At 43.2% G+C, this 12,500-nt stretch overlaps 1 protein-coding gene across 1 annotated transcript in view; it reads right to left on the bottom strand.

Moving 5' to 3' along the window:
* LOC107391375 (voltage-dependent T-type calcium channel subunit alpha-1I) overlaps positions 1–12,500 on the bottom strand; it is a 374,405-nt gene that overhangs the window by 361,308 nt on the left and 597 nt on the right. The window contains exon 1 of the mRNA XM_070549995.1: positions 11,611–12,500. This exon is cut by the window's right edge and continues 597 nt beyond it. Within this exon, the coding sequence (XP_070406096.1) occupies positions 11,611–11,635 (25 nt within the window). The 5' untranslated portion in view covers positions 11,636–12,500. The remainder of the gene's footprint in view (positions 1–11,610) is intronic.

The raw sequence follows: 12,500 nt of genomic DNA, 5'->3' as shown, positions 1-12,500 counted from the left end.
TCCACACCAGAGGCATCAGTGGTGCCAATCGGCATTGGGATGGCTCACTTGTGTGCTTCGTGGTGCATCAAGCCATCCTCCTCACCAGACTCACAAGATAAGAAAATCCCTCCAGACTTCTAAGGTGTGTTTATGCTATCTGCCAGTAAACCAAAAAGAAGGACATCACTTCTGATGTCATTAATAATGTTGTGCCGCTCCACTGTCAGGATCAAAGCCATGAAAAACACACCGTTGCACTTCTCGAAAGATGCTGGGAGTAAACTAACTCTTAGGTCACGCATATTGCTGTAACCTACATAGATATGAAATCACTTCGCTGCAATAGTCTTTTATTTAGAAAATTAGACGTATTACACTGAAACCATGTGTGATCTCCTGTCTAGCCCTACGTTAATTTAAGAAAATGACGCATCCCAGACAGCTCACAAGAAAAATAGAACCCAATCCTATCTTTAGTGGCGCGGCACGGTGAGCCGCTTCTGGGATGCACCTAAAATGTTCAGCTGATGCCTCCAGTGTAGATTTGGGCTAACTGTCACCCAATGACTGCTGGAGATGGACGCCATCACGCATGATATATTTTTAGCAATAAGTTACCCATCCACTCTATGACAAAGCTCCATTTTCTGGGACCATCAAAGTGTCCTTCAGTCATAAACAGATTATTGTGTGGAGTTTAGAACTGGGTAGCTCTAAGGAACATTGAAAATCCTGCACTGCAAAAATGTACATTTTTATTCCCTTTTCTATTCCAAACAGAGAATTAGAGAGGCTCATTTGGTTGACAATGTGCAGGTGAGGTGTTATAATGACTTTACAAACACTGAAGCAGAAATAACAGGATAATGTTTGCCAGTGGAAGTGGGTGGATTTGCACAGCAAGACAAAATGAACATTTAAAAAAGAAGGTCTCGAGAAACCTAAATTAGATTGTTTCAATAAAACCTCTGAACAAAATTAAAACTGAAGGCATTTTAATTGAAACACACAAAGTCTCTTTCTTTCAGCGAGCAGTGTTTCTCTTTTACCTCATGCACACTTGTTTCCTCGTGTTGCTAATTCCTCTCATCTGTCTGTCTATCTCTGTTCAGCTCTGCTTTAATTATCAGCCGGCTGCAGCAGACATCGGGTAACCACTCCTGACAAGCAGGTGTGGAATGACAGCGATGCACACAAATTGGTTGTGCATACACACGCAGAGAATCACACTTTAACACAGTACGGGCAATCATATGCTTCCATAAACATAAACAATAGGAGACTCAGGCAGATTTGAAATTAGGACTGGTTCTGTTGCACACACACTCACACACACGCTAGGTTTCTTCAAAACAGGGTGGTGGGAGCTGCAAACAATGAGGCTGATATTGCAGGATGGTTGGAAATAAGAGCAGGGATGAGTAAGGACTAATTACAGGTGTGGAGGAAATGGAACGAAGAGGAACAAGATAAGGGTAGGGTGAGAGATGGTGGCTGAAAGAAGCGTTAACTTCCTTAGTCAAAGAGGAAACAAGTAGATAAAGCAAGCAGATATTCTTAATACACCCAACCATGCCTTAGTTCCCCATGAAATGGGTCGACTTGTAGAGTTTTAAAATGTTTTGAGATGCATTTAGAGAAAGAACAAACCGTTGAAGGCAAAAAAAAAAGGGCGCCTAGAGTGTTTTAGGCCCAGTGAAGTCCCATTAGTCGTCACACAACGGTGAAACTATTTCTCAGAATTTGACCCATCCTCTGTGGAAGCATTGAGCGGCAGACATGGCGGCACTCGGGAACTATTTGGTGGCTTAACCCTCCAATCAAACCCCTTAATAATGAGTGTCAAGTGGGAAGGCACCGAGTCCCATTTTGAAAGTCTTGGTATGACCCGACTATGGTCTTTGGTATGACCCACAGCCTCCCAGGGCCTCCCAGTGTGTCTCAGGGCAGACACTCATACCACTAGGCCACTGAGCTGTACACACATAGTTGGGTATTCCACAAAGCAAAGATATGTTTTTACGATTTCCATATGGGTTAGGGTTAGTCAAGTCAATTGTTAAAGCTTTTCCTGCCTAGTCTCTACTGGCTACTGGAGGAAAACTCTTCTCCCACCGCATCTCTTGACAAGCTGTCAAAACCTTTTTGCACGCTGACACCGGCAAACGAACCGTTGTTTTGCGTCTATGGAAGGACTCTTAAGGAGTCAGAGCTGTGTCAGCTTTGTTCTGAAGTTGACACAGCTCCGACTCCTTAAGAGTCCTTCCATAGACACAAAACAAGTCCAACTGTTTGCTGTGATCCGGGAGACGACTCTGGACTGATTTGGTCGTACTGGGGTTTTTCTATGAACTTCGGTACCTTGGGGTCACCCGACTCCCTTGACATCTTGGATCCAAAAGCTAGTCCCCGAGATAACGGCACATAGACACGGCAAGATTGCGTCTGACGCCGTTTTATTAGAAATCAACTTTCTAGTTTAATGCAGACCAAATTCTATTCCACTCAGAGCGCAGTTTCTTCAGATACGAGGGTTCTGATAACATCACATTCACACATCATATTACATTACATCATACACTCATCACCTCACAGTTTCCTAGTTGTCAAGTTTTATAATTTGTTCAGAAATAAATTCCTTACTTTTTATAAACTTGACTCTGAATTAATACGAAGTGTGTTACAACCCCTGAACAACCAAAGAATCCTAATTCTTCTGGTTAAACATTCAAAGATCAGTCAGGTTGATATTCTATATTTATATAGAATCATCACATCGTGTTGATCATAATTAAAACCCCAAAATACATCTGTAGTCTAATTCTACACCATTATAATTTTTAGGAAATTTTCCATTAAAAAACAATGCAAGAGTGCTTTACAGTAGAATTATACATATTTTTACAAAAAAAAAGAATGTACTAATTACTGTGTTCACCAATTAATTTATATACAGCAACTTCACATTAAGTCAACAGTTTTAGATAATTTTATAGTTGATGGTTTTTCCTGTTAAGGTTTTGTGGTTTGTCACTGTTAAATATGTGCTACTTTTTACAGTGTAGAGAATAGTTCTGACTGGAAATATGAGTTAGTCACTGAAATGACTCATGCAATGTGCCAACATGGGTTTCTGCCATCTTTTTCCTCATTTTAACAAATTGTTAACAAATTGCATTTTATATTGCAGTTAGTTTAGTGTATGTAGGAGTGAATGCAATTAAACGTGTGAACCTGAAGTGCTACAGCTAGCTAGTTCTATCTTTACCGCCAAGAACCCTAGAATTATATGTAAATACTTATCCAATGCACAATTAATGATTATGAAATAGTATTTGCCTGAACCAGTGGGACATGTTTTATTACAGCAGTAATCCACTATTCACGAGCTATTAGCCCATCAGTTTAATCAAGACCAAATTTGACTAATTTTCCAAACAGAAACTGTTTCCAAGTTTAAAAAATATATACAAAAAAATAACACTTCAATGGATGTGAACTATTCCTTTGCTCAGGTGAGTTGTGTTGCTTAACCATATTGAAGTGTGTTTTGTCAGGCACTTCACCCAGGACCAATTTGCCCTGAGAGGCCATGTAAGAGCTGAACTCCTCAGGACAATTTTACTTCAGGGACTCCTCTCAAACCTCTTCATCATAGAAATGTGGTAATTCCCAAAGTGGCGATCTAAGGACAGCCTAATCTCCAGCAGCTGGAAATTACTATACTTGACTTTACTAATGAAGGCAGTGTCTAAGATAAAGCTGGAAAGGATCGAATGGTTTCTTTGGGTTAAAATTTCATCTTGGGTTCAGTAAGTTGAGTTCTTCAGCAGGAAATAAGGCGGTTTCAGTGTGAAAGAAATGGAAGTCAGCACCTCCAAATTATAGTCGTCAGCAGAGAAAAGGGCTGCCACTTTAGGTTGAGAGTGAGTTTAAAGGGAACGAGTTCAAAGACTTAGAGGCCCTTATCACAAGTGGGGATAAAGCTGTGGGAAAAATCTACTTTTCAACAGTTCTTGGTCCTGCTGGGACCAGTTCCCGTTTTGCACAACATGTCGCACCCACCGCAATTAGGTTCCAGCCCGCTCGTGTTGCATTGGGTTCTCATTGTGTTGCATCATGAGGAAGTGCCAGACTTCAAAGATAATCTGTGCTACCTTGTTTTTCATTCACTACAATGAATTAATAAGCAGCAATGTTCATGTGCACAATTCTCCAGAGTGATGTTTCTGTTGTGTGACTGATTAACAACCTGGATATTGTGTTTATTTATTTTTCTTTTCTTTTCTTTTTTTTTTACTTTTTTAAATACTAAAAATCCTTCACAAAAAAATTACGGCCTTAAATTTTTTGTATCAACCAACAGACAGGTGAAACTAAGAAAATAGAATATGATGCAAAGGTTAATTTACTTCAGTAATTTAACTTAAAAGGTAAAACTATGAGAGATTCATTACATGCATAATCAGATGTTTCAAGCCTTTATTTGTTATAGTTGTGATGATTATGACTTACAGCTTATGAAAACACCCATTTCAAAACCTCAAATAATTTTACTATTATGAAAGTGCCACACTTATGAATCCAAAACGCATCCAATGGCTTCTTGAGCCTTTAGATGGTCTCTCAGTCTAAGTTCAATTACTGAAATACATGGACTTTTGCACTATATTCTAACTTTTTAAAATAAAGTTCTAGATAAATCAAAATAAATAGAACATTATTAATCCCACAGTGGGAAAATTCTCTTCATACAGCAGCAGTGAGAAAAGGAAGATGAAGATAACAAGATTATAGGTAAACACACAAAGGCATTCACCTATTATTGTAACCTTCAAACATTAAAAACCACAAATAAAAAGAAAACTTGGTTTTCCAGAACTATGCAGGACACAAGGCACAGGCATACTAATGTACATCTGGTATTGAACACATACGGAATATTGCACTGATGCTAGTGTGTAACAGGATAACGCCAGTACCAGTTAAACTGAGGATTTTATACACTCTTACTGCAGAGGGGATGAATGGCCTACGGTAGCATTCTGTTTTACATCTGGGATGTCTCAGTCTGCCTCTGAAAGAGCTGTCCATGGTTTCCACGGTGGAATGCAGTGGGTGGGAGGGGTTTTCCAAGATGAAAATCATCTTCCCCAGCATGAATTCACACATCTCCTCAACTGAATCTTGTTGGCAGCCCAAAACCAAGCTAGCTTTTTGGACTAGCTAGTTCAGTTGAGTTTTGTGAAATTGTGTTAAAGTCTGTAATTTTATAAAGGATTTCAGAAGTAAAAGTAAAAAATAAATGTGTCAACTGAACTTAGTTTACTCACCTCCAAAAACATTGCTGCACTATGGAACAAACACAATTCTGTACCTCGCAGACTCTAGTGGGCGTATCACAGGTTGCCTTAGAGCAGGACTTGTTCACAGAACATCTAACCTTCATGCATGCTAATGAAGCATGAACAGATTCTTTTTCACGCCAGTGCTCCATTTTACAAGAAAACAGCTCCCAATATTAAAAAAGGAGAAAGGAAAAGAAGATGAACTGTAAAAACTATTCTTACAAGAGTTTCAAACTGCAGTTTATAAAAAGAAGAATATATTGACAGGGTGAGAACAAAAATATAGACGTAAATTTTAAAATAAAACACTGGTGAAAAATGCAGATCCTATTAAAAGCTGCTCTTTTGTGCATCTGGTGATCTCATTGTTCAGGTATTTTTTAACATTTCGCTTGCAGAAATCCTCAAGAGGCACAAGTACACACACATAAACCGTTCCAATCAATCCAGTTGATTAGGGACCAAATCAGAGACACGTGTTCGATCCTGTGTGCACTTTGGTGTGTGATTACTTCTTTGCTGTTGGACCACAAATGTCAGACTTAGTGGTTTCTTTAATCACATTTGCATTTTCATTTTAGTCCTGTAAATTTTGACATTTACCTCTAAAATGGAGGCAAACACATATAGTTGCAACTCAAATTTGCTTCTGGGCGGGGCCTGAGTTATGACAATATATTCGTCCCAGGAAGACTTCCGTGATTGAAGTTTGAGTAGCTCTCCATCGCAAAACTCAGATCATTGTTGAACCAGAATGCCTAACAATTTGTTCTCTGAAGTCAGGGTTGAACACGGTATCCTCTGTTAGGTGCATCAGCTGCAATGGTGTCTGAGTTTGGTTAGCATTTGATAGTGAATCCCTGAAACTCCAACGTAGCGCTTCGGAAAAATGGCTAACAAATACGCTGATTGATCTGTTCCTCAAACCAGCAACAATCAAATTCTAATCTAAGCGTTCATGCAAGTTGTGTAATAATGATGAGGGTAAAAACTGCAGCTCAGGAAGTCATTTTTCCTCTTTTTTGACATTGATTGGTATCATTTTTGTTCTCATCCACAAAAAGTATGTAGATGTTATTTAGCAAAAATTATGAAGTTAGAAAATTAGGAGAAATCAGAAGTATCTAGGAGTCAGACACTAAAAGCTGATGTTTTGTAGTCTTCATTGCTTCATTTACCAGCCTGGCTAAATGAGTTGCCAATGGTTTCTCATTTTCAATCAAAGATACATCAGTATCTAAATATTCTAGATGTCTGGGACAAATGTGGACACTTTGCAGCCTGATTATTCATGTTTTTCCTCTCGAAACTAAATGATGTTTTCTCAGCTGTCATTAAAAACTAACTATATAAGTAAACAACAGGAAGACAAGTAGAAGTTTAAAGAAATATTTTGCAAAGCAATAACTTTTTAATAGGCTTTTTTGGTTTCAATGAGACAAAAGTAATGACTGAGGGTTCTTGTGCATGTTCTGACGCTGACTCTGTGAGGAAACTGGAGCCTCTGCAGAAAACCCACGCATGCACAGTCTAGAAACACACACGTTAGGTTAATTGGTAATTTGAAATTGACCTTACAGTTTTATGTGTCCGTGTGAAAGATTGTGTTTTTTTGTTGTTGCTTTTGATCTGGTCTGTCTTTGAGTTGTTCATGCAGTGCCAAGTCAACGTTGTTTATAAATCATTAAGCCAACACTGCCTAGAACACTGAAAATAAGTCTGAGGACTCCAAAGCGCTTTAACCTACAGTCAGCCATTTAGCCATTCATTCACTCTCGCTGGAAAGGTTCACAGCAGAGTGTGAAGTAGTTGGGATGAGAATCAGCTCCTCTAAATCCGAGACTCCATTAGATGTAAGGTGAGAAGCTCGTTCATCCGGGAGGGGCTCAGAGTAGATCTGCTGCTCCTCCACATCGAGAGGAGCCAGTTGAGGTGGCTTGGACATCTATGGGCCATTCCCATCTGTACCGGGTCGGCCCGGGCCGGGTAGCGTAGGTTGTTTACATATCAGGGTGGCCTGGTATTTTTCCGGGCCAACCAAGGCTCATTCTCAGCCCTCTTCTGGAGGGGGTCTGCTTCAGGCCGACCAGGACCAACACACCCACTGCTGACAGCAAATTCACACCTTCCATTAGAGCAAGCCTCTGATTGGTGGGTAGAATCAGCCCACATGGCCTTAAGACAAGGATGTGTGGAATCAACCGGGCCAGGCTGGGGCCGACTGGGGCTGCCCGGGCCGACCCGGTACGGATGGGAATGGCCCACTAGTTACGATGCCTCCTAGACACCTCCCTGGTGAGGTTTTACGGGCACGTCCAACTGGGAGGAGACCTAAAGGAAGACCCAGGACACGCTGGAGGGGCTATGTCTCTCGGCTGGCCAGGAAACGCCTTGGGATTACCCCGGAGGAGTTGGCTCAAGTGGCTGGGGAGAGGGAATTCTGGGCCTTCATGCCCCCACAACCCGACCTGGGATAAGCGGCTGAAAATGGATGGACGGACGGACGGATGGACGGACGGACGGACGGACGGATGGATGGATGGATGGATGGATGGATTGATCCACTAGCAAGCATATTGGGTGAATTGTCTTGCCCAAGGACACAGTGACTGAGATGAGCTTTAACAGACTACCCAGCAGTTACAGGACATACACACAACTTATGAGCCTCCATTGTGTCGTTTTAACGACACGTATGCATCTTTAAAATGGCTGCCTCGCGTAACTTGCTTTGATTTGAAACGTTGTTTGTGCATACCCCCCGCCCAAATTAACACGATGCATTCGCACGTAACCAGTAGGCGGAGTTGAAAAACAAGCAAGACACACTCATTATGGTCTCTCAGCTTCTGGTTTAGAGGTCTTTTCTCTGCCAAGATCTCAAAATTAACCAGTTACTGATTTCTTCTATTAATACCACATTTGTTTTGGTTGTACCCTACAAACCTAAGACTCTACCTGGTCAGAGTTCCCTACTGTACCCCCTAGTGGGACACTCCAGTACTACGTGCAGTCCAGCAGCAAGCGTGTGAACAAAGATGCACCTTCTGTCTGAGTCAACATGAGGTTAAAAAGCAAGTATTTCCCCGGCCTTAGCTTAAATAGGAGTAATTCAGTTGGGTTTGACTTCAGCTGAACTAAGGTGTCTACATGCATTTAAAAAATCAAACGTTATTTGTACTAAGGCTGTCATTTGGTTTTCTGACACAACATGTATGTGCACTGAATGTCTTTCATGTCAGTCTCCAGTTCCACCAGAAAAGGTCTCTAGATTGTTTTAACAGTCAGCTGATTTGAACGAGAGTGATTTTAAAGCTCTGAAAACTCACTGAATAAAGTGAAAAAGTTGCTAAGCTGGCAAATATTATTTAGGCACAACAAGCACTGGATAAAGTGAGTTAGCATAGTAGCATAGCATAGCATAGTTTATTTATATAGCACATTTAAAATGCAGCATGGGAGCTGCCCAAAGTGCTGCACAGGCTAAAACAAAACACACCCATTACAAGGAGCTAAAACTAAGGATAAAATCTCAATTAAAAGCAGAGAAAACATGAATAATAAGAACACATTAAAACAATGACACAATAAAACACTAAAACGAGTCACTGTCTAAAAGCCAAAGTGTAAAAGTGGGTCTTTAAACGAGATTTAAAACCCGCCAGAGATGGAGCCTGCCGAACTCCAATGGGCAATGAGTTCCATAGCTTTGGGGCAGCATGGACAAATGCTCGTTCACCCCGCGATTTGAGCCTCATCCGCGGCGTGTGCAGCAGCAATAGGTCAGCCGACCTCAACGAGCGGGTGGGCACATATGGAGTGAGAAGGGCAGAGAGGTAGGAAGGTGCCAGGTCACTGAGCGCTTTAAAAACAAAAGTCAGTAACTTAAACTGCACTCTGAAAATGACAGGGAGCCAGTGAAGATGTGCCAGGACAGGGGTAATGTGGCTACGTCGGTGTGTACTCGTCAAGAACCTGGCAGCAGCATTCTGAACAACCTGCAGCCGATTCAGGGCAGAGTCCGGAACACCAACGAGGAGGGCGTTTGCATAGTCCAGGCGAGAGGTAATGAATGCATGAATGACTGACTCCAAATGCCTCCGTTTCAGGATTCGTCTGAGGTGAGTAAGGCGGCGAAGCTGATAAAAACACGACCTCACTACAGAGTTTATCTGTGGGGCCATTGTGAGTCCAGCATCCAGCTTGACCCCGAGACTCGTCACACACTGTTTGGGGTTAAGGGTTAAAAGGTCACAAACAGGGTGAGAGCCATGGTGGTTGCGGGGGTCAAAAACAATAAACTCAGACTTCTTTTCATTCAGTTTTAAGAAGTTGGATGCCAGCCAGCCCTTCACGTCATCCATACATGCAGCCAATTTCGAGCCCGCATTTTTCTCGTCCATTTCCACGTATAGCTGACAGTCATCTGCGTAGATGTGGTAGCTCAGGCCATGCTGATTCAGGATATTGCCCAGAGGCAGAAGGTAGATTGAAAACAGCAATGGCCCAAGAACGGAACCTTGCGGCACCCCCCAAGGCAGTGGAAGACTGGAGGATGCACAGTCACCAATCTGTACAGAGATGGTACGGTTTGATAGGTAGGAGCGGAACCATTTAAGCGCCACCCCCGTCACCCCAACCCAAGACCTAAGCCGATTCAGTAAAATTTGGTGATCGACCGTATCAAAAGCCGCTGAAAGGTCCAGCTGGAGCAGCAGTACCCTAGACCCAGAGTCAGATGCCACCAGAATGTCATTTAGCACCCTAATCAAAGCAGACTCTGTGCTATGGTTTGGTCTAAAAGCTGACTGAAATACATCCAGCAACGAGTTGCTATTCATATGGGCAGAGATCTGGCCATGCACAATTTTCTCAAGGACCTTCGAGAGAAACGGGACTTTCGATATCGGGCGAAAGTTCTCATAAGTGGAGGGATCCAAACCAGGTTTTTTCAATATCGGCTGAACAACCGCATCTTTAAAAACCTTAGGGAACACTCCAGTGCTGAGGCTAATGTTAAAAATGTTCATGAGTGCCGGGCTCAGCGCAGACACCGAGTCACGTACCAATTTAGCTGGGAGGCAGTCCACCGAAGAGCCAGCTGGCTTCATGGAGCTAATCAGTTTCATCAAGTCAGCAAGCTGAACTGGAGCAAAGTCTGAGAAGGCAGGTGGATCCGGCGGTTCCACATGGATAGTGTGTATTTGAGGCTGGAGGCTAAGCCTAATACCAAGGATCTTGTTGAGGAAAAAGCTCTGTAGCTCTGTGCATAAAGCAACAGTGGGATTTAGACCATCAGACTCATTTAACAGTAGCAGGGAGTTAACTGTGCTGTACAGCCTGGACTGGTCTCCATGATGCTGTGAAATGATAGCAGAAAAATAGTTATTACGAGCAGATCTAACTGCTCTCTGGTAGCGTGAAAGTGCATCAACCAGGAGCAGCCGAGAGCATGACAGTCTGTCTCTCCTCCACCTCCGTTCCAGCACTCTACACTGTCGCCTGAGGCTACGGGTGTAATCATTCAGCCAAGGGTAAGATGTTGTCTGTTTCCGCCTCGGTCTCAGAGGGGCAACAGCGTCCAGAGCAGCAGAGCAGGTCACACTGAACCGATGCAGAAGGCCATCTACATCCATGCAGGTAACCGACAAGGGCGGAGCGAGGGCATCAGTGTCCAAAACCGACAGAAAGTTGGAAGTCGTACTCGGAGATAAGCGCCTGGAGTAACGAGCAGACCGTCGCCGGGCTGGAGGAAGGAGACGTGAGATGCTGAACGTGATCACAGCATGGTCGGAAAACGCCACAGGATCCACAGATAAATCATGCACATCCAGTCCAAAAGATAAAACCAAATCCAGGGTGTGAGAAGCCGCATGTGTGGGGACATTTACCAATTGCTGTAGTCCAAATGAGTCTAAAACATTCATAAAATCCCTCACCGGTGGTTTCAGAGGGCAGCAGACGTGGATATTAAAATCACCCAAAATAATCCCCTGTTCATATTTTGGGAGCATATCAGCTAAAAGGTTGGAGAAATCATTTATAAAATCCTTATTGTATCCTGGTGGCCTGTAGCACAGTAAAACGAGGATGGGAGGAGAGAAGCCCAGCTCTAATACTGAGACTTCAAAACTGGTTGGAGCCATCAGCCCAGCAAGAGGTTTAAGTGGGAGATTTGAACAGTACAGGGACAGCAAGCCCCCCCCACGGCCAGAGAGTCTCGGTTCATTAACAACATTACAGTCAGGAGGACAGACTTCGACCAAGGAGGCCATCTCACCTGGCAGAGCCCACGTCTCCGTCATGCAGAACAGGCTCACAGCGTTATCCGTGTAAAAATCCTTTAGGATAGCTGTCTTGTTCCCCAGCGAGCGGACGTTCAGTAGAGCAATCCGAAGCTGCGGCAGGGAGCTGGATGGAAGCCGATCCGAGGTTCGCCAAAACCCCGACCTCACGGGATAGAGGAGATTTCCCGGATTTACTCCACCAGTGCGCTGCGCTTGCTGGGAGCTCCCGCGCGCACGGGCCAGCCTTTGGCGCTGCAGAACCCGGATGGATCCAGGCGAGAAATCACAGAGGGGTACGTCCTGGAAGAAACGACCATCGCTGTTATCTCGCCGAAAAGCCCTTATCCTAACCCGGACGCCACCACGTTTTCCACGCCGTCTCCGCCGCCTCGGGTTACGCCCCACTCGGTCCGGGACAGCCAGCAGGAACGCCGGGACCTTGTCAAACAGGTGACCAAACGTCAGCCTGAACTCAGCATCATGTAGCCCGAGTCCAGGGCTCAACCGAAGATCAAGAAGGGTGAGTCGATCATATTTAAAAATTGGATCACAAAAAGCTAAAAAGTGACTCAAAAACAATGCTAAAACCACAATTACAAGCAACAGTCGGCGCCATCTTGTTATATTGTTGGTGATTAATACCAATTTTGATCATTTTACCAGAGCCATACCACAGTAATAGTCCATGATGATGACCACAAGCTGCCTTTAATACTTGTGGTTTTGTTTATTTGTTTGTTTGTTTGCTTTTGTTAAGATCCCCATTGGTCACTGTTAAAACAGTTGCTATTCTTCCTAGGGTCATATCGTCAAATAAACATGAAAAATGCATCAACACTGGGCTCACAAGCAAACAATCCATTTTCATCTACAATATTCATCT

Source organism: Nothobranchius furzeri, chromosome 4 (genome assembly GCF_043380555.1).
Source record: "Nothobranchius furzeri strain GRZ-AD chromosome 4, NfurGRZ-RIMD1, whole genome shotgun sequence".
Classification (NCBI taxonomy): Eukaryota; Metazoa; Chordata; class Actinopteri; order Cyprinodontiformes; family Nothobranchiidae; genus Nothobranchius; species Nothobranchius furzeri.
Note: the sequence above shows the minus strand (reverse complement) of the source record. Positions and strands in the feature narration are given on the sequence as shown.